Consider the following 19,167-nt stretch of genomic DNA (forward strand, 5'->3'; position numbering starts at 1 on the left):
GTCTTGAGATATTTCTTGGCCCAGTCTTGACGTTTCAGCTTGTGTGTCTTGTTCAGTGGTGGTCGTCTTTCAGCCTTTCTTACCATGGCCATGTCTCTGAGTATTTTTTTTGGGCACTCCAGTGATGTTGCAGTTCTAAAATATGGCCAAACTGGTGGCAAGTGGCATCTTGGCAGCTGCACGCTTGACTTTTCTCAGTTCATGGGCAGTTATTTTGCTCCTTGGTTTTTCCACACACTTCTTGCGACCCTGTTGACTATTTAAATTAAACGCTTGATTGTTCGATGATCACGCTTCAGAAGCTTTGCAATTTTAAGAGTGCTGCGTCCCTCTGCAAGATATCTCACTATTTTTGACTTTTCTGAGCCTGTCTAGTCCTTCTTTTGACCCATTTTGCCAAAGGAAAGGAAGTTGCCTAATAATTATGCACATGATATAGGGTGTTGATGTCATTAGACCACACCCCTTCTCATTACAGAGATGCACATCACCTAATATGCTTAATTGGTTGTAGGCTTTCGAGCCTATACAGCTTGGAGTAAGACAACATGCATGAAGAGGATGATGTGGACAAAATACTCATTTGCCTAATAATTCTGAACTCCCTGTAATTAGTAAGTGTGCTACAAAGTCATTCGGTTTAGGCGCATTCAGCAAATTTGTTCAGACACACAGGTTCAACTTCTGTTTTTGGAGTTCCTCCTGTTGCACCTCCAACAGAATGGCACATGATTCCCCCTGAACTATTTAACAAAACATTAATACATCCCATTAATAAAAACTCAAGGAGGGAAATGCCATAAACCTCCATAAATTTAAAAGTTTGCACATGCCTTCAGTTTCACATGAACAGTTAATCCAGAAAATGTCAAATACCCACATAGTATATTTTAAGGCTTTTTTTATTTCGTTCAGTAAAAACAGGGTAAGAATCAGTACAAAAAAAGAACATTTGTAGTTTACATAACAGCCATAAAAAGCATTGAAATGTTGCAAAGTCTTAGTGAATAAAAATAACGGTAATTAAACCTGTCTGGGTAACTGTGAAAGAACATAGATAATATAATGTGGTTACACGTTTCAGTTAGAAATGTACAAAAGTCATTTGTGTGTCACTTTTGTGAGGGCAACACTGGTGTTTGCTATACCTTGGAGATGGAAATGTGTGACTTTGAGTCCAAAATGATAAAATTAGATGTGAAACTTAGCAGGCAGGTAGCTACAGCGAAAAAAAAAAAAGTGTAAATGATAGCAAATTAACATGTATGCAACAACACAGCATGCAGTATAAAATGAAACCAGCTGCGCCTGAAAGCTGAGCAATGCTTCAGGAGAAATGATATGCCTTTTTTTAAAAAAAGCAGCAAAATGGTAGCCCATGAAAGGTTTGGCAACGCAGGCCTTTTGGCACATTGAAATAGCAAAGCAACTCATAGCAAGGCAGGTGACAATAACAAACTGATTCTTCAACATGACCATGTTGTTTTAAGATAATAATTTCTATGTACAATAAATATATACAGCTTTTCCATCATGTCCACCATAAATGCTAATAATATAAAATAATGATAACATCAAAACAAACAAAATGTTATTTACACAAACCATTAGCAGTGGTTTTATAAGCCATAGACTTGATCACGTCTGCTTAGTGAGGTCATTTCTGGTTGTTCTGCAACCACCTGGCTCGAAGGTTTCAGTCTCTGTCATGTCAGTGCTCTTCAAACGTTCAAAATGGGGCAGGCAGCATGATTGGACAAAATCTTCTTCAGCACACATCGAGCCTCTTGTCTACAACTCTGTAAGAGTGATTTGGAAATGGCCCGTATTGGCCCCGGAGATGTCAATGAGGAAAGCTGATTGGTTGCTGTAGTGCTCAATGATGTTGTCGTCCATGTTGACAAAGATCCTGTAAGGACAATGAGAGGGAATCTGTGAGAACAACGGTACTTCGGATGTAAAATTCAGAGACACATTTTGGGTCTCTGACACATGATTAATAGCTTAGAAACAAGCCAACCAAAAATAAACCAAAAGAACATTCTTCTACAGGGCATGTGTGCTAATTAGCCCACACATCAATCACCACTGAGACCGAGGCAGTACCTGTTCTTGCGGAGGAGGTGACTGACTCAACGCATAAAGTAGACAAAAATGTCACAAAACCTGTATTTTTTCCCTCCGCCTTATCATCAGTCGGACCCTAGAGCTATTTCAACTAGTCTTTGAGTTGCACACCCCTGGGGAAAAAATTGTGCCTTTTTACACACTGCGATGACAGCAGTGATCAGATGATTGGAGAGCAAGCGAAGTGAATGGGAGGTGGCAAGATGGTTGTTTCCACAGCTGCGGATCTGCTGAGGTTACACAAATGCCCCACCTTGGCTTAGGCAATCTGGGACAAATGGCATATCTGTCATCGTGTTCACAAGAGGTAGACCTTCCTTCCACTTCTACAATCTCCTGTCATCTGACTTGCACGATGAGCCACCGTCCTCCATTACTTCTACAGGTCTTCCGTATCAACAAGAGTATCTCAGAACCCACAGTTCCTCTCGCTTCGGTTCATCAGAATGGGTTGTCAGAAATACACGTAAAAGATGAAATCTTTTCATCTCAGTTTTTGTTCCAGGGGAACATCAGTAATTACATTCCTGGGGGTAGAGCTTGCCTACCGACCCAGTCTGACAACTTTGTTTGAGGTGACTTTGTTGACAAGGACATTTAAAACCTGCTTTTCCTTGTGCTATACATTTAATTACATTTAAGATTTTTCAAATAAAAACATCTGAAACTTTGCCTCCTTTTTTATGTGTGCTTAGGTTGAATTATGCTAAGATTCTGAAAGGAAGATTTTGAAGGGAAACAAATGACGCACACTCAAGGAAATGCAACTCACCCTCTTTTGCACTTCTTCAAAACTTTCCCAATGGTGTCTTCTTGCAGGCCATACTTTTCTGAAATCTGATGAGAGAATAGCCAAAAAAGAATATGCTTCAAAAAAGCGACTTGGCTGATGTTTGGTTACGAGAAACCTGATCATGAAGACATGCAGAAACCCAAAGATGTATGCCGATACTTACAGCTTCTTTCAGGCCGCCCAGTGTTGGTCTGTTCAGCATGAGGGCATCAAAAACCTCTTCTGACTCTCGCCTCACATACAGAAAAACTGCAACACACAAAAAGGACAATATCTAAGGATCTATACCAACCCTAAAAAGTCATAGCTAGAGGAGACTGAAGCTTTCATCTAGACCAGGCCACAAGCTGGTCAATTGAAGAAGTCCATCTTCCTCGTACCTCTCTGCTCCTCCCTCCTGGCTTGCTTGCAGAGTGGCGGGCTACACTGGTCACCGCTATCGGCGTAGCAGCTCACCCTCTTCAGGGAGGCCCTGGAGTCGGCATCCTCCACGGTGGCCGATGGTGTCTGTACAACGAAGCAGAGATGAAGACACAATTAAAGGTGGATGTTAGAACGACCATGCCAGTGCTCGGCAGGTCTTTATCGGTCATGAGGGTGCGTGTTTGTTTATCTGCCGCCATCCTGTGAAAATGCACCAGAGCGATGCACACACCTACAGACCGGCTATCTGATTATATCTGATCTGTCAGAGATTAAATGGTCTGACGGATATTCATCATGCGTACTTCCTGTTGTCACTGTAAACAAAAACGGATGTCTGTACATACACACGCTAGCGCAAACAGTGTTAGGATAATCCGAGACGTGTTGAAGTGGAAAGGAAAAGTGCACCCACCCCTCCCCTCTTTAATGTGCGGGACTGTGGGAAATTCACCTGTTGGAACAAGCGGAGGTGGGACGAAACAAAAGAGGGGGGGGCGATGTGTGCCAGTTGCGGGTGTGAATCCGTCAATCACCATCACAGCCACCTCGTGACGGCAGTTTCGATTCACATAAACCCGAAAACGCATCAGTTAGCGTGTCTGTTGTTGCCCTACACTTTCCCTGACACTTCCCACTTTTCCCAGCCCACTGTTTTCCCACAGCATTTTTTCCCACACACCCCCCCCCTTGTCTTCAGTGTTGCCGGGAGCAATTATGGAACATGACTCAACAGACTCGACGTCTGATCCCATGGGATCTGAAGGAGCAGGGTGGGACTTACCAAGCCACAGCGCTGCATGTTGCTCAAGTGCATCTCTGGGATAAAAAGCACTGGCTGTGTGGTGTGGTCATCCAGGGCCTTGAAGTAGGTGCTGTCCCCTCCAATGGAGCTGGACACCACAGACTGCTTAGTGTTGGCTGCAAAAATTGACAAATTTTAGAATCCTGGATGCAACAGTGGCCTGTTTTCAGGGCGCAGGTGCTGCAAGGGAACACTTACTGTTGCTGGAGTCGACTGTGTTCTTGGCCCTTTTTTTGGTTCTCTTCCTCTCCTCGTCTCTCATCTTCCTCTCTGCTCCCTGTGCAATAGAAAAAAAACCCAAAATGGATCAGGTGACAGTAAGGACTGTTTCCATCCAGATCAATTTGAAAGAGCGGGCAAACAGTTCCGGTTGCTGTGGAACAAGTTTGGCGTGTATCTCAATGGGATTTTGGATGCATTCCTCCATTCACTGAGGCTAACGCCAGTAGACGTCTCAAAGAAGATAAATGAGATGAGATAAGTCTGAGATGCTGCAGGGCCATAGGGGCTGACAGTAGTTATCAGACTGGAGCAAACAAAGGGATGGATTGTTTCCTTCAATTATCAATATGTTTTTGAATATTTCACCTTTTGAGCAGGGACCAGTGTCGCGAAACATTTGTAGGAGTAAGATTGGTGTTTCTTTACCTTATCACAGAAGATTTTGACCTGGCAGGCGGCTCTGTGAACGAGTCGGTTGATGCCGGTGCTGACGTCAAAGGTGTCGATCTGGAGGTGGAGGGGCAGCCCCTTCACCCCTTTCTGGGCAGAGAAGTCGGTGCTCAGAGAGTTGATGCCGATGTAGACCTGGGAGAAGATCCAAGATCATGTTCCATTAGGAAAGCTGGCGAATGGGTGTGAACGTGAGAAATGTGTCATTTGTAGGTGGGTGGCCATTGGTACATTAATGACGTTTGATTATTTGTTGTAAAGGAGGGGTGTGCCAAAAAAAGGATGATGCCTGCTGAGACACGCTGGCTGCTAGGACTAAAAAACAAAAGAGAGTAGCCTATGAACTAAACAAAGAAACTAAATTACATCTTTTTCATCTCATGTGGCATTTCATAAAATTTGTGACTGGTGGCTGTGGCACTTTTTCATCTGTGCCCATAGTTTATGGCTTTCAGTATTGTTCCTCCACTTGATTGTCCCACCCCGCTGAGCCCACACCCTCAAGCCACTGAGCAGATTTTTGGGCGAGGGCCTTCTTTCTTTCTTTCTCTTTCTCGCTCCTTACGTTTGCAGCCTCGCACCTTGGGGCGTACACATGCCACGGATTCCTCAGAATTCTGCCAGGATTACACTCCCTGCTCTAATCACAGCCTAAGGGCCCCACCCATCTGTAGCAGGTGTCTCTGGCCACAGGGACATGGTGTGTGGAGGAGCTCCTACCTTCGCCTCTTCACTTGTATTCCAGGTAAAAGACAGCGCGTTGAAGGCAACTTCCTCCACATTGCTGATGCCACTGAACGTCTCTTTGTAATCAGCTGAGGGGCAATGAGCAACATTATGAGCAATATGAGCAAAATATATAAAGATTTAATATATTTGTCCAATGTGTTGACACAAACAGGCCCAGTTACCTGGTGAGTCCCTGTGGCCTGTTATTTTTTTCAACATACCTATGTCAATCACTCTTTGCTTAACGGTTGGCTGTCTTGCGTGCCAGTGGTTCCAGAATTTCAGCTGCATCTCCGGGCTCTTCTCGTTGTCGAACACAGCCATGATCATTGTCTGAAAGCAACACGAGGGCCGTGGGTGCTACAGTAAGTCTCCAGAGAATGAGCAGCAAGTGGACGGCCAGCAAAGTAAGTGGGGGTCTCACCTTCACTCTGCCACGTGGGAGGCCAGCAGGGCTGTCCAACGCCTGCAAGGTGATGGGGTAAAACTGCCCCTTGTTCAGGTATATCATGGGAGTTTCCGCTGATTTGTGCTGGGCGGCTTGGGGGGCGCCGAGACTGAAGTGGAAATCGTTCCTGTGGATCAAGAAAGAAGAGGCAGGTGAGTTGGCGAACACCGGCGTTGGCAGGCAGGCTGATGATGGGAGGGGAGTGCACATACTTGAAGCCCTCTGGGGGTGAGCTGGGGTAGGAGTTGGTGTACACTGGACTGGCTTGCTCCAGGCTGTAAGGCAGGGCCTGCTTTGGGGCAGAGATAGTATAACTGTTAGTGTGGAATTGGACAGAATGGAGAGAATGAAATGGCAGGAAAGTTGTTATCTTCTTACCTCTTCAGGCACCTCTGGGTAGGTGCCATCGGCCGGCCACTTTTGCAGGAGGCTGTCGAACATGTTGCTGATCACTTGCTTCTCATAGCTCTCGCCGGCTGTGGCATCCTGGGCGCTCTGTGGGTACAGTTTCATTTCCTGTTGCTGGCTGGTGGAAATGTTCTCAGACAGCAGCTTCATGATCTGGGTGGAGTTCTCCAGATTGGCGATGTCAGGAGTCCTGAACATACAAACATACAACTTACAACGCATTCACATGCCAGCCGGAGACAATTGCTCATTCACCCCCACGATCCTTCATACACCAACATGCTCAGCAGCTCAAACACGGACTGTGCCCAAAACGTGTCAATGTCAATAAAGAGCTCAAATCTGGGTGTTTAAGGAATACACTGCTGCTGAAAGAAAGCCAGTCTCTCTGGGTGGCTGCTGTTTGCAGCCTAATCCCAAACCCCCTTTTTTTTTATTTGAGTTTCTTTCTGGGCATTTTTCATGCAGACAAAAGCCCATTGCTGTGGGCGATTCGTGATCGTTTGTGACTCAGCTCTTTCAGAGAGCCAAGGTGAGGTATAGACCTGTGGATTATCTGCTTAGCCTGCACCTGACCTCAGCAATGATCGCTTAAGACATTTTGGAAGAAAAAGAGGGTGCCACGCACAGCCCAGAAACCTTCTCCTCCCTGGTACGTCCCTGTGTCAGCCTGACTGATATGCACTCATCCAGCAAGCCCACAGAAAACATCATTCATTTTCTCTTCTCTGTCAACACTTAGCTTTATATGAGATAAATCTCACCTCTCAGGCTTGAATGTGGTGCTGTTGCATGTGGTCATCTTTTGGTCTTTCAGATTCTGAAAGAATGCAAAACAGGTTATTCGTAAAACGCTACTGAGAGATAAATTGTGGCTTTTTGATTCATTAAAAAAAAATGCTCTCTACCTTGCACTGCTCATACAAGTAGGACAGGGTGGCAAGGTCCTCCTCGGTGGCCATCCTGGGCTTGGGTTTGTGCATGTCTGAATCCATGTAGTTCCAGGTATCCATAGCGTAACTGTCAGTGTACCATGGGTAGTTAAAGCACTCGTTCTGCAGAACCAGAGTCCTAAAGCAGCAAAGGAAACGTTTGCATTACAATTTATCTCCATGTGAATCACTCCAAAAAGAAGAAGAGCCGCTACCACAGAAAGCTTACAGCCTTGCCCATACTGCGAGGCAAATCGGGGATTTGGAATGGATCACTTATCGCTCAGCCAAGGATCAACAAGGCGAAAGTGGGATTTGTTCACCCACCTCTGCACCAGCCTTCTGAATGAACCACAGTGACCAAAGAGCAAATACCACCAGTTTGCTCATGGCTCCCGTGCAATTAAATGCGCTGACAGCACGGGATAAACCAGTGAAATCCCTCTGGGAGTCAGAGAATCCCGACAAACAAGTGTATGGAAAAGTGTATGGCACACAAACCACGCTGGCACCTGATCCCCGAGTTCCCACCTGCACCGAGACCCGGCTCCCAATGTTTTACACATCTCTCTCTCCAAGTGGCCATATTGTGTTATGTAATTTTAGCCCCCTCATTGTGCCTGACCTGTAAGTCTAACACATCCTCACTGGATACCCTTTACAACTGGCTTTTGTGAAGGTAGGCCCCTAGGACAGCCTCAACGCTGGCTGTGACAGGTGTGCTCAGAACCGGCATCGTCTCACTTGGGGTATTGGGCATGTATTGGCTTTCCCAAGAATCCCATGTCTTCACATGGGGGTCTCATTGCACAATGCTGGCTGCTGAGCTGGCGAGATGGGGGCTGGGTTTCGCACATTCATTACACAATATAGTACAAAATTTTCCAATCAAGAGTGTAGTTTTACAGCGTCTTCCTCATTCTTTAACACTAAAACCTGCCCAGTGAATTTTCTCCCGGTAAACCATTAAAAATAAGAAAAAGCAGCTACTTACTCAGTCTCCTTGGTCATGTCTTAGCCTCTTCGATCGGGATTTAAATTCCTTGGTACCGTTCACCTGGTGTGGGCTTGTCTGCTGTGTGAGCGTTTGGCAGGCTTAGCAGAGAGCAGACATGTCTCACTGCCTTGATGAGTAATGAACTGATCTGATTTCTGAAGGTATCCCTCATTTATTTTGAGCAGTCGGCCCTCTCTCTCGCCGCCGATTGGCTGAGAGCCTAGAGACAGGTGTCAGATAGGACAGGTGTAGTCCCCGCCCATTTTCTTTGCCAGCAGGTGTGTGTTTCTGTGAGTGAGTGCTGCAAGAATGGGAAGGGGGGGCTTCTACCCTTACAGAACAATTCTGGGCAGCGCTCCCCGAATCTCATTAGCACAGGGAATAAAAGACTGAGATTGGCTCTTCGCAGGTGTGAAATACATCTGATTTGGGGAAAGAAACCAAACGGTGGAGCGAGAGGACAAGGCTTTTAACATGGTAATGAGATGCAGTATCATTTTTTTCTTATTACATGAGCCTTAGAGTGGTGAGACTGTGGGTTTAGTCTCGCCTATAACAGCTCATGCATTTACATGTGCTGCAGGCAAAACACCTAAACTACACATATCCAACCAATAATTTATTAGATTTATTCCATATTAAAAAATGTTATATCACAAAGATTATTTTTGGAATTTAATTCACAAAGGTAAATAATCAGCCCCAAGCAAATGTATACATGAACAATTCTGATATTGAGAGAAAGCAATACAACATAAAAAAAACATTTCACTTCATGTGTAACGAAAACGGGATATTTTGAATGTTTATTTTTAAAATTAAATCATGAAAACAACAGACATGAGATGCATTAGTACATTTTAATAGAAGTGAGTTTCTTATTGTGCTTCAAATAAAATATTAAATGATCTTTTCTAAACCAAGCATGCAATTATTCTTTCTGACAGGATAAATGCGCTAATGTGGAATTTATTACTCATTACAGATATTATCATTTCAGTTCATTTCTTGGTAAATTAAGAATGCGCTTTGGAGTTGAAGCTTTAATTTGTTCGACATGAGGTGGTGTTCAGTAGCTGTTTCTGTAATATGTCGTGAGAGCTGTGAGGAGGAGTTGTGAAGGATCTGCAGAAATGAGGGTGGAGGAAAGAGAGCACCAGCCCTCGTGTTATGCAGATGATTTATGGGAAACGTAAGTGTATAGAGAAAGGGGAAAAACGTCAGAACAGAAGTCAGAGCGGATTTTCTTTGTAATTATCATGTTATTTTTCCCCCCCCCGTAAATGTCTTTTTAGTGTGTTATTATTAGACCTAACACTGACATTTCTGCATTATTATTAAGATTATTTATAAAAGCAGCCTTCTTCCTGTCTCCCACGTTCTGACTTCATGTGCCTTGGGTGAGTTGTGCTGTGTTCTGCAAGGCGCTCAGATGGCTGCCGTGATAAAGACGGCTCCAGGTAAATTGTCTTCAAGGCCAGAGGAAAGTGGCTCTTCTGTTTCTGTGGCAACTCTGACCTCTGGCCACCATCACTCGGCCGTTGCGATATCATTCCGCCTGATCGACTGGCGCTGAGGCTTTGCCCTGAAGATTGTGCGTCTGACCCCAGGGCATACGATATGGTAACAGAGGAGTGTGCGTGCCGTGCTGCCACACACACTCCCACACACACCGAGCCCCGCAGGCAAGCTGGCATATGGCCTGAAGTCAAGGAAGACACTAAAAGAAAGCAAAGCCCAAATGCCACTTGCTAATTGTCCCTACTGCGCCTTACTGAAAACCTTTCCTCAGATTCTGAACATTTTTCCTTAACCACCTGGTTCAAATTCCGTCCGTGGATGACATATATATATATATATTTTTAAAAAGTGATGCGTGATGACAGTGAAAGCCCTGCACTGATCCAGGGCGTGAACAGCTTCTCCTGTCAAGGGTGTGTGCGTGTATGGTTGTCTTCTTCTCCCCAAGGATCCAGGACCATCATTAAAACTGAGAAATGAGAGTATTAGTCTTTTTTCGTGTGATTCGACTATAGCTGCTTTCGGCCGTGTTAACATGGTGCAGAGAGAACCAGACGAGGGTTTGGGTTGTCTGAGGTGCGAACGACCCTGTTGAGACCCGATCCTTTCAGTCTCATTCTCTCGTGCCACCTATGACCATCAGGATCTTCATCCTTGCCTATTCACACCTTGAAACCACACGCCAAGACAGAAACCTCCAGGACATTTCTCTTAAGATTTGAGGCACAATTAGCCGGCAAGGATCACGAAAACCAGAAACACTCTCTCTGGCCCCTCCCATCTTGCCCAACAGCCCCGTGAGGGTCTGCATTTTGGGGCTACGGCAGAAACTTCAAAGCCCCTGGTCACACTCAGCATTTTCTAAAGCCGGGTGGGTGCAGTTGCTCAACGCTGCATATGCATTTCTATGTGCTCAGAGGGGAAAAGGTCCTCACAGAAAAACAACCTGTCCCTATGACAAAACGTTGTATTTAATAAGCATATATCATTATTAAACACGCCCGGCTACACAGGATAAATCAGTTTAATGATATTTGACATATTGAATAATTGCATGTCAGTTTGAAATATTGTCATATACAGATAACAATGCAACATTGATACCTGTAATGAAATTCTTGGACTAGGAGCCGCTTCAATTCATGACACCATTTAGGTCAGGTTATCATAAAGAATTAAATCTATGAAGCAGAACAGTAACTATGGCCTGTTGTATGACCTGACCTGAAAATACTTTCATATTTCTAAGATTTGGCTGTGTAATTCATATTTAGGTGTTTGCCAGTTGACAGCGGTCTCAGTAGTTGAGGCTGGTCTGAACTGTGCCACGTTCAGTCAAAAGAAGTCCTTGTGACAGGCGCAATACTGGCGTGAGACATTTTTTGTGATATCGTATGGCAGGAATATTTGTGTAACGAAGCGTCTCGTGTAGTTCACAGCTGAGAAACAGCCCTATTTGAGAGATTGGGATCAAGGTCACACCTGGACCCCGGATCGTCATCAGTACTGGTTTCGTTGCCGGCCAGGGGTCGAATGGTGCCTCAGCCCCAGGGTGTCTGCTGAGCACCAGCGGTCGGGCCTGCAGTCCCCGGGGCAAAATTTCGGTATGCGTACATTACCCAAGGGCTACAATTACCTCATCTTTGGAAATTGACCTTGCAGTAGGTCCATGTCTTGTTCTGAAATGGGGGCTACTTTTTGTCTTATTGTTTCTACTGTTGTGAGTGGCATCTATGAAGACGGGGCTGCTGTTTAGGGGGCAATTTGGTGAGGGCTGTGGGCTCATTTCTGGGAAATGGTGGCAGATAATGAGTGAAAGCCTCTCTCACGGCAACTCAAATTGGCCGAGCGGGGAGAGCACACGCTGTCTGCCGGCGTTCCCTGAGTGATAGGCATCTCCCAACTCTCCCTGCCAGCCTTCAGACGTCTCTCTGGATGGCTGCCCATATTCCCGTGGGATCGTGGGGGGGGAGTGCTTTCCAGGACCCGTTGCCTCATCTAAAATATCCCTCAAGGCAAGTCTGGATCATCCTACAACTCCAAGGTGGAACAGTAATATAAAAAAAAAAAAAAGAAAAAAGAACTTGCTATTGGAGTTCATTCTGTCCCTTGCTGACACATCTTCCTTCCTCAAACACCCAGTTTCAGTCTGCAGGTCCCGGCTTGTCGACTCTCGACTCACAGCATACCAGCAGCAGCATCATCACTGTGGGTTTACTGTCACAATTTACGACCCAAGTCGATTAGATAAAAAAAAAAGAGATAGAAAAAAATACTGTATTTATTTTTACAGTTTCTATTAACAAAATTGCACAGATGAAAATCTTTTGTTTCACTTGACCTGCGTTATATGACGAAGATGAAGACAAAAGCGATGCCTGCAGATCATGCACAACACCGCAGAACGTTGGCGATTTAAAATAACTTTAATAAGGCGCATAGGTCAGGGATGAAGGGAGAAAGGAGAGGTGGAGAGGGGGGAGGAGCCATGGTCTGCAACAAGTTTAACCTGAATCCAAAGCTAACAAAAGCCTGTGATTGCAGGGTGCTGAAAATATGAAGGAACAACCATACAAAACAAAACCAAAAAATTAAACAGTGCCTTTTGTGCGCTTCTTTTTCTGCTCAAGTTTCAGACACATTTTTTTCTTCTGCTTCCCAAAGCCGTGTCTTTACGGAATGACAGGAAAAAATTCACATTGCTGTGGTGACCCTCATGCTGGTCGGCGACAGCGTTGTTGATACAGAAGGCCACAAAATCCACATCTGCACACTAAAAAAAGTAATATAAATGATCTGTCACTTGTATTAGATGCATTGGGTGATGATACATTTCTAGGAAAGAAGGAGGTCCTACTGTCCACTACAAAGGATACTGAATTTATGCTTCAATTGCAGTGCATTGTGTAGAAAAAAAATTATATTCACATAAGTATATTTGCAATTCCTTACAGCCGTGAAATGTGGAAGATGAGATTCTATACCAGAAGTATTTTTTCTTAGTATTAACAGGCATAAAGGACTGCACATTTGTGTTTTGTATGCATGTTGCATCATTGTTGCACCGATGTTCTACTCTTGAAGGAGCTCAGAGGAGCACTGAAGAATTTTTTTAATAAACTGCTGAAAAAAGCTCGTGATATCTCATGTGTGTCGTGTGTATGTGGGGAAAACGTCTAATGTCAGCCTGCATTTGCAGGCAGTAACAGGTGGCACGCAACTCACATCCAGCACGGTGCAATCAAGGCATGGTCATTATTCGAAGCAAGATGAAAGGATCTTTGAGTTTAGAGCATAATTGCAGCGCTCCTTCACCCTGTTCTGGCACAGAAGATCATTTACGTGGAGCCTCACCCGAACAAAAAAACAGAAGATGTACAAATGAGGACACGCAACACAACATCATTAACGGCGATTATCCTCTGGTCCTCCTCCAGCACGGCAGCCCACAGTCTGATGGGCAGACGCAGGGTCAGTCCCCCCAGATCACACAGTAATGAACCAGGCCGCTACAGTTACAGTCCACCTGCAAATAAAGCGGCTCCTGTTTCATTTGTTTGGGTGACGTGATCGCCTTATTTTCGACTTTGTCTTCATTCTTTGGATGCTTGCAAGCCGATATGTGGGTGAGTGGTTGATCTGAGCACATATTGCATGTGTTCGTAATCTGCGGATAAATGTACTGGTGGACAGGCTTGCCTCAGAGCTTAATTATACAGCAGCTTATGTAACACATCTAGTGACAGCAACTCTACACATTAAATAAAAGGGTGAGAAACATAAAAAAAATTCAAATGTAAAATGGAAAAAAGAAAAACAAAAACCTACACAGTAAGAAATGTAAGTAAAAATCCATTGTAATAGTAATTAATGAAAAAAAACGTGTGATCACTCATATAACTCACTGTGTTATCCTGTGTACAGTGGGTGCTGCTGTCGGTGGGGGAGGCAGAATGAATGTTATGTTTGTTTATATATATATATAAAAAGATATTAATATGTAATTTAATATGTAATGTAATTTTTTACATTTTCCAATTTTGGAAAATGTACAATCATGGGGAAAATGTTGAAACCCCGCTGATTTTGTATCAGCCAAAAATGATCAGGTCTATAATTTTAATTGTAGGTTTATGAAAGTGAAAAAGTGGAAGTGAAGTGATTGTCATTGTGAAACACTGCAGCACAGCACACGGTGACACAGTGAAATGTGCCCCCTGTATTTTAACATCACCCTTGTTGATCAGTGGGCAGCCATGACAGGCGTCCGGGGAGCAGTGTGTGGGGACGGTGCTTTGCTCAGTGGCACTCAGTCGCACCTTGGTTGATTGGGATTCGAACTGGCAACCTTCTGAATACGGGGGCCGCTTCCTTAACCACTAGGCCACCGCTGCCAGTGGAAACAGAACAATAACGGAAAAAAATCCAGAAAATGTTCAAAATAGCATGCATTTTTACGGCTCATGTTGCCCGTATAAAAAAACGCCACCGAACATCCATACAAAGCAGAATGTCCCAAGTGCCACTGTGCCTCACTTCCAAAAAGATCTGATTTAAGCAATGGCATGATGCACAATATAGGTCATTTTAGTATTATTGTTATTATTTTTTACATTTCTAATCAATGAATATTGTTCTTGTTCAGCAAATTTATTTTGCACATTGTTCTCTTTGTCTCTCTTGTGTGGGGTTGGGGGCTGGATATATATGGGGAATACACATATAATGTGATATTTTCAAAACAGTCCAAAAAGTGCTGTAATTAGTTGGAGTAAATAACTATAGTCACAGGTAAGTAAAAAAATTGTTTTGTAGTTTGGTGGCTGAAAAATCTCAAATGGCACATATGGTGTCCAAAACGTCACCAAAACGTGCACAAGTGTATCCATTTAGAAATTTCTGCTCTCCTTTATAGCAATATGATTGATGCAGGTTTATTATTAGGATTTAGCACTACGGGTTACTTGAGGAGTATACCTTCTGCAGCCAAATCACTGTAAAAGTACCCGTTTTTCCTTTTCATTTTCTTCAGTGCTCCATCTTCATTTTCTCTGATCCAGTTGACATATGTGTGTGCATTTTTGCACCTTCTTTTGCACCTCATGGCATGACAATATGCTGATTCCTACACTCTGGAGTAATTTCTGGAGCATTATGATTTAGAATGTAAAAAAAATTACCTAAGAGACCATTCAATTTTGGGTACGTCCATTCAAAAAATGCGCCCAGAGCTGATCAGGTTAATGAGCATAGGGGTGTCCATCTGAGAAGGACATTTCAATGAAGTGACGCACACAAGGAAATCCGTCACAGCCCAGATTCTGAAAAACATCAGGTGTCACACTCAAAACAAAGGAACGTATCGCTAAAGTCAAATATGTATTTTTAAGATGCACTTAATGCTGTCATTGTCACTGGGACCTTTGTGTTGGACCTGAAAGCATCCTGAACGGGCAAGCCTCAACAGGCAGAGGATTTCTGAGGAGCCTGTTTGTCCACTAATTCATAACGAATGAGCACTCCTTCTGGAGCGAAGGAGTTTATTGAACCTGCTTTTACTTACTTTTATTTTAGTTAAAAAAAAAAAAATTAAAAGGCACGCTAAAAAGAGTAAACCAATAAAAATGCTCCACCCGTGCAATCTCAGCAGTGGCGTACGTACATTCCTCCGCCATTAAACAAGAACCAGCTACATGTTTGCTTTGTAAAAAAAAACCCACTCGACAGGCAGGAGTACATTTCCTTATCCTTGAACTTAACGTTCAAGCATTCCTTTTGGTTTTGAGGAAAGCCACCCACATAAAGTGTGACAGGAAATAGGACATGCGCCAAGAGACCCAGTGTAACCCGGTTTTGCGGTCCACGTCCCAGCACACGCTGATTGTTCAGCGTGATTTTTGGTGGACATGTCCCCTTATCGTGCAATGGCATCTGTGCATCACTTTTTCCACATTTTCTTAAGTTACAGCCTTATTCCAAAATGGATTAAATCATTTTTCCCCAGAATTCTACACACAACACCCCATGAAGACATCTTGGGGCAGTGGTGGCCTAGCGGTTAAGGAAGTGGCCCCGTAATCAGAAAGCTGCCGGTTCAAATCCCGATTCGCCAAGGTGCCACTGAGCAAAGCGCCGTCCCCACACACTGGGCGCCTGTCATGCCCGCCCACTGCTCACCAAGGGAGATGGTTAAAAGCAGACGACACATTTCACTGTGTCACCGTGTGCTGTGCATGCAGTGTATCAACAATCAAAATCACTTCACTTTCACCACATGAAAAAAAATTTTACTAGAGGTTTATAAACTGGCCAGTTTATTAAGAATAAAAAAAAACTGAGACATTACATGTACATGTACATAAGTACAAAATTGAGCTCAGGTGCCTCCTGTTTCCCCTTATCATCCTCATGATGTTTTTGCATCTTAATTTGATTCCAGCTGTGTGAATTAGATCTGAAAGACACACACCAGACTATATAAGGTCCCAAATCAAGCATGAAGTCAAAGGAATTGTCTGTAGACCTCCGAGACAGGATTGTCTCCAGGCACAAATCTGGGGAACGCTACAGAAATATTTCTCTGAAAGTCCTAATAAGCACAATGGCCACCATCATCTGTAAGTGGAATAACAGTGGAAGTAGCCTAGTGGTTAACACACTCGCCTATGAAGCAACTCGCCTATGTCCCTGAGCAAGATACTTAACCCTGAGTGTCTCCAGGGGGGGGACTGTCCCTGTAACTACTGATTGTAAGTCGCCCTGGATAAGGGCATCTGGTAAATGCCGTAAATGTAAATGTACGATGGTCACTCTGTCAGAGCTCCAGAGGTCCTCTGTGGACAGAGGGAAACCTTCTAGAAGAACAACCACCCATGCAGCAAACTGCCAATCAGGCCTGTATGGTGGCCAGACGGAAGCCACTCCTTAGTAAAAGGCACCAGGAGTTTGCCAAAAGGTAGCTGAAGGCCTTTTTTTGGCCAAAACCTCAAGTGAATTATTTTCACATTGTCATTATGGGGTGTTGAGTGAAGAATTCTGAGGGAAAAGGTGTATTTAATCCATTTTGTAGCATTTTCCAAATGCACTGTACTTTTAACAAGACACTGATTTGTCTTTTATCAGAAAAACTGATCAGTTATTGAATGTTATATGAATATTAGTTCTGTGATAAGTTGTTGAATGTGCACAGTTTGCACACATACAGAATATATATTGTAATGTTTTTTTTTTTATTAGTGTGAAATCCCAACAGTTGCACATTTAATCCTTTTTTTGCTTAAACACAGCTCAATTTATTAAAAATAAATAAATAAATTTCCCGGTGGTCAGAGAGACTTCAAATTAAAAGCCGCTGTGAATGGCCGGCTTTTTACTGCACCACAGAAAACAGCTATATTGAGGGTCGTAGAAATTCCTCGTTCAGATTAAAAGCGGGAGGAGAGCAACAGGTTTGGCATGTACACAATGGGCCTTCCAAAGCCTGGACAAGGCACGCCTTTACTAGACCATGCATTGCCTGAGGAGTCTCGCTGGTCCACTGGTGAATGAAGATCATGTATATAGGGCTGGGGACAATTATTGTGTAGATATTGTAAGTGGCAGGGGAGCTTTCATGAGATAACCATTTCACCCATAATGAACTCCCTGGTTCCCTTCCCCTCAACCCCGAGGTGAGGAGTAATGTGGTGTGGGGCTTTCGTGTTTCAACAAGATAGCACCCCTGCACACAAACGGAGGTCTTAACGGAAGAAAGGTTTGCTGAGAGCAAAGTGGAAGAACCTGACTGGCCAGCGGAGAACCCTGACCCCTAACCCCCTCCAAAAGCTTCGAGATGAACTGCAGCCTGACCTCATTGCCCTTTAAAACCATTGCCTTGCCACGCCCAATAACGTTCTGGTGGACCGTTTTTTTATCAGGATGCTGTAAGATTAGGACGTATCAGGCAGGACTCATTTTCTAAATGAAAGTGGACAGCCGTATTATTTTAGATTCCATCTGAATCCATGCTAGTGAGCTGGAAGAGTGAGTAAGCTGGAAGAAAGGCGACATAGAGACCATACGTGTGCTTCTTTACTCAACCATACAGCAACACCGTCAGACCAAAGCAATCAAACACAGTCTTCACCGGTGTTGCAAATGTTGAAGCATCATTACTCTTTGTAACTCCGCCATGGAAATCTGTGCTTGAGGGTCCAGAGGGTTAATTATTGTACAGTACAGGCCAAAAGTTTGGACACACCTTTTCATTCAACGTGTTTTCTTTATCTTCATGACCATTTAAGTTGGTAGATTCTCACTGAAGGCATCAAAACTATAAATGAACCTATGTGAAGTTATGTACTTAACAAAAAGTGGAGACCTGACCTCCACAGTCACCGGACCTGAACCCAATCCAGATGGTTTGGGGGTGAGCTGGACCGTAGAGTGAAGGCAAAGGGGCCAACAAATGCTAAACACCTCTGGGAAGTATGACCCGTCGGTATTTAATTTGCTGGTTGGGGTGAAGCGTTAATTGTAGAATTTCCTTCTTTACATGAAATAATGACATGATGTGTGTAGAGAATAATACTATGTTCTCCGGTCGTTCTCTGAGCAGAAGAACAATATTGTTCTCCATCTGTAGACTTTTGCTTGTAGGAAATCGTGAATTGAGACCGGCCACCAGCTCTTCTAGCACATCTCTACTAATTATGATTATTTGTGTGTTTTACATATTTCGATTTTAAAAGTAGTTTCACTACTAATTAGCACAGTGCTGTTAATGACGTTCAAAAAATCTCGTCCCACATGAGAAGGCGCCAATCGGATGCATTGCACAAACAATAGCTTGGGACACCGTACACCAGTTCAACTGTCATGTCACGTCAGAAGGTGCCCGGAACCCGCAGCATCTAGAACAGGATGAATCAGGAGTTTTCTTTCTCTTCCTCCATGTTGTCTCTGCCGTGTTTTCACTCGGTTTGCTTCGGTCTGCTGTTATTAAGTGATAATTACGCTTGTTTTGTACTGTTTGACGCGCCATATGATGCTGATTTCTCTGAATTCGGCCTCGTTGGTCAGTGTTATAGAGCCATTAAATAAACGTCTTGTGTAGAGCAACTGTTGAGACAGACACACATACATGCAATTTAGCATGCAACCTTTAAATAAATATTAATGAAAGGTTAATCAAGGTGGACCTGCAAGTGTGCAAAGTCAAACTGTATATTGTAAAATGACAAAAGCAGATTCTTCGTCGACGTTCGCGTCCTCATATTGAATGCTGCCCGCAAACGCATCGTTTACTTCCGAGTTGTATTTCTCTAGTTGTAT

The 19,167-nt window shown here is 43.8% G+C and overlaps 1 protein-coding gene across 2 annotated transcripts; it reads right to left on the reverse strand.

Annotated features, from left to right (window-relative positions):
• Window positions 1-884: 884 nt before the first annotated feature.
• Window positions 885-8,532, reverse strand: grhl3 (grainyhead-like transcription factor 3). 2 transcript variants are annotated; one of them, XM_028997424.1, is made up of 15 exons: window positions 8,332-8,532; window positions 7,314-7,476; window positions 7,170-7,225; window positions 6,376-6,595; window positions 6,210-6,286; window positions 5,974-6,124; window positions 5,771-5,882; window positions 5,541-5,635; window positions 4,797-4,955; window positions 4,347-4,425; window positions 4,128-4,264; window positions 3,301-3,427; window positions 3,084-3,169; window positions 2,900-2,964; window positions 885-1,909 (listed from the first exon to the last, which is right to left on the reverse strand). In XM_028997424.1, exons 1-15 carry the CDS (start codon window positions 8,346-8,348, stop codon window positions 1,792-1,794), a joined length of 1,662 nt encoding a protein of 553 aa, XP_028853257.1. In that variant the 5' UTR covers window positions 8,349-8,532; the 3' UTR covers window positions 885-1,791. The 2 variants fall into 2 exon arrangements, with proteins under 2 accessions (XP_028853257.1, XP_028853248.1); XM_028997415.1 differs by having other exon boundaries at window positions 6,210-6,289; window positions 8,332-8,529.
• Window positions 8,533-19,167: the final 10,635 nt, after the last annotated feature.

The sequence above is a fragment of the Denticeps clupeoides genome, chromosome 1 (genome assembly GCF_900700375.1).
Source record: "Denticeps clupeoides chromosome 1, fDenClu1.1, whole genome shotgun sequence".
Lineage (NCBI taxonomy): Eukaryota > Metazoa > Chordata > Actinopteri > Clupeiformes > Denticipitidae > Denticeps > Denticeps clupeoides.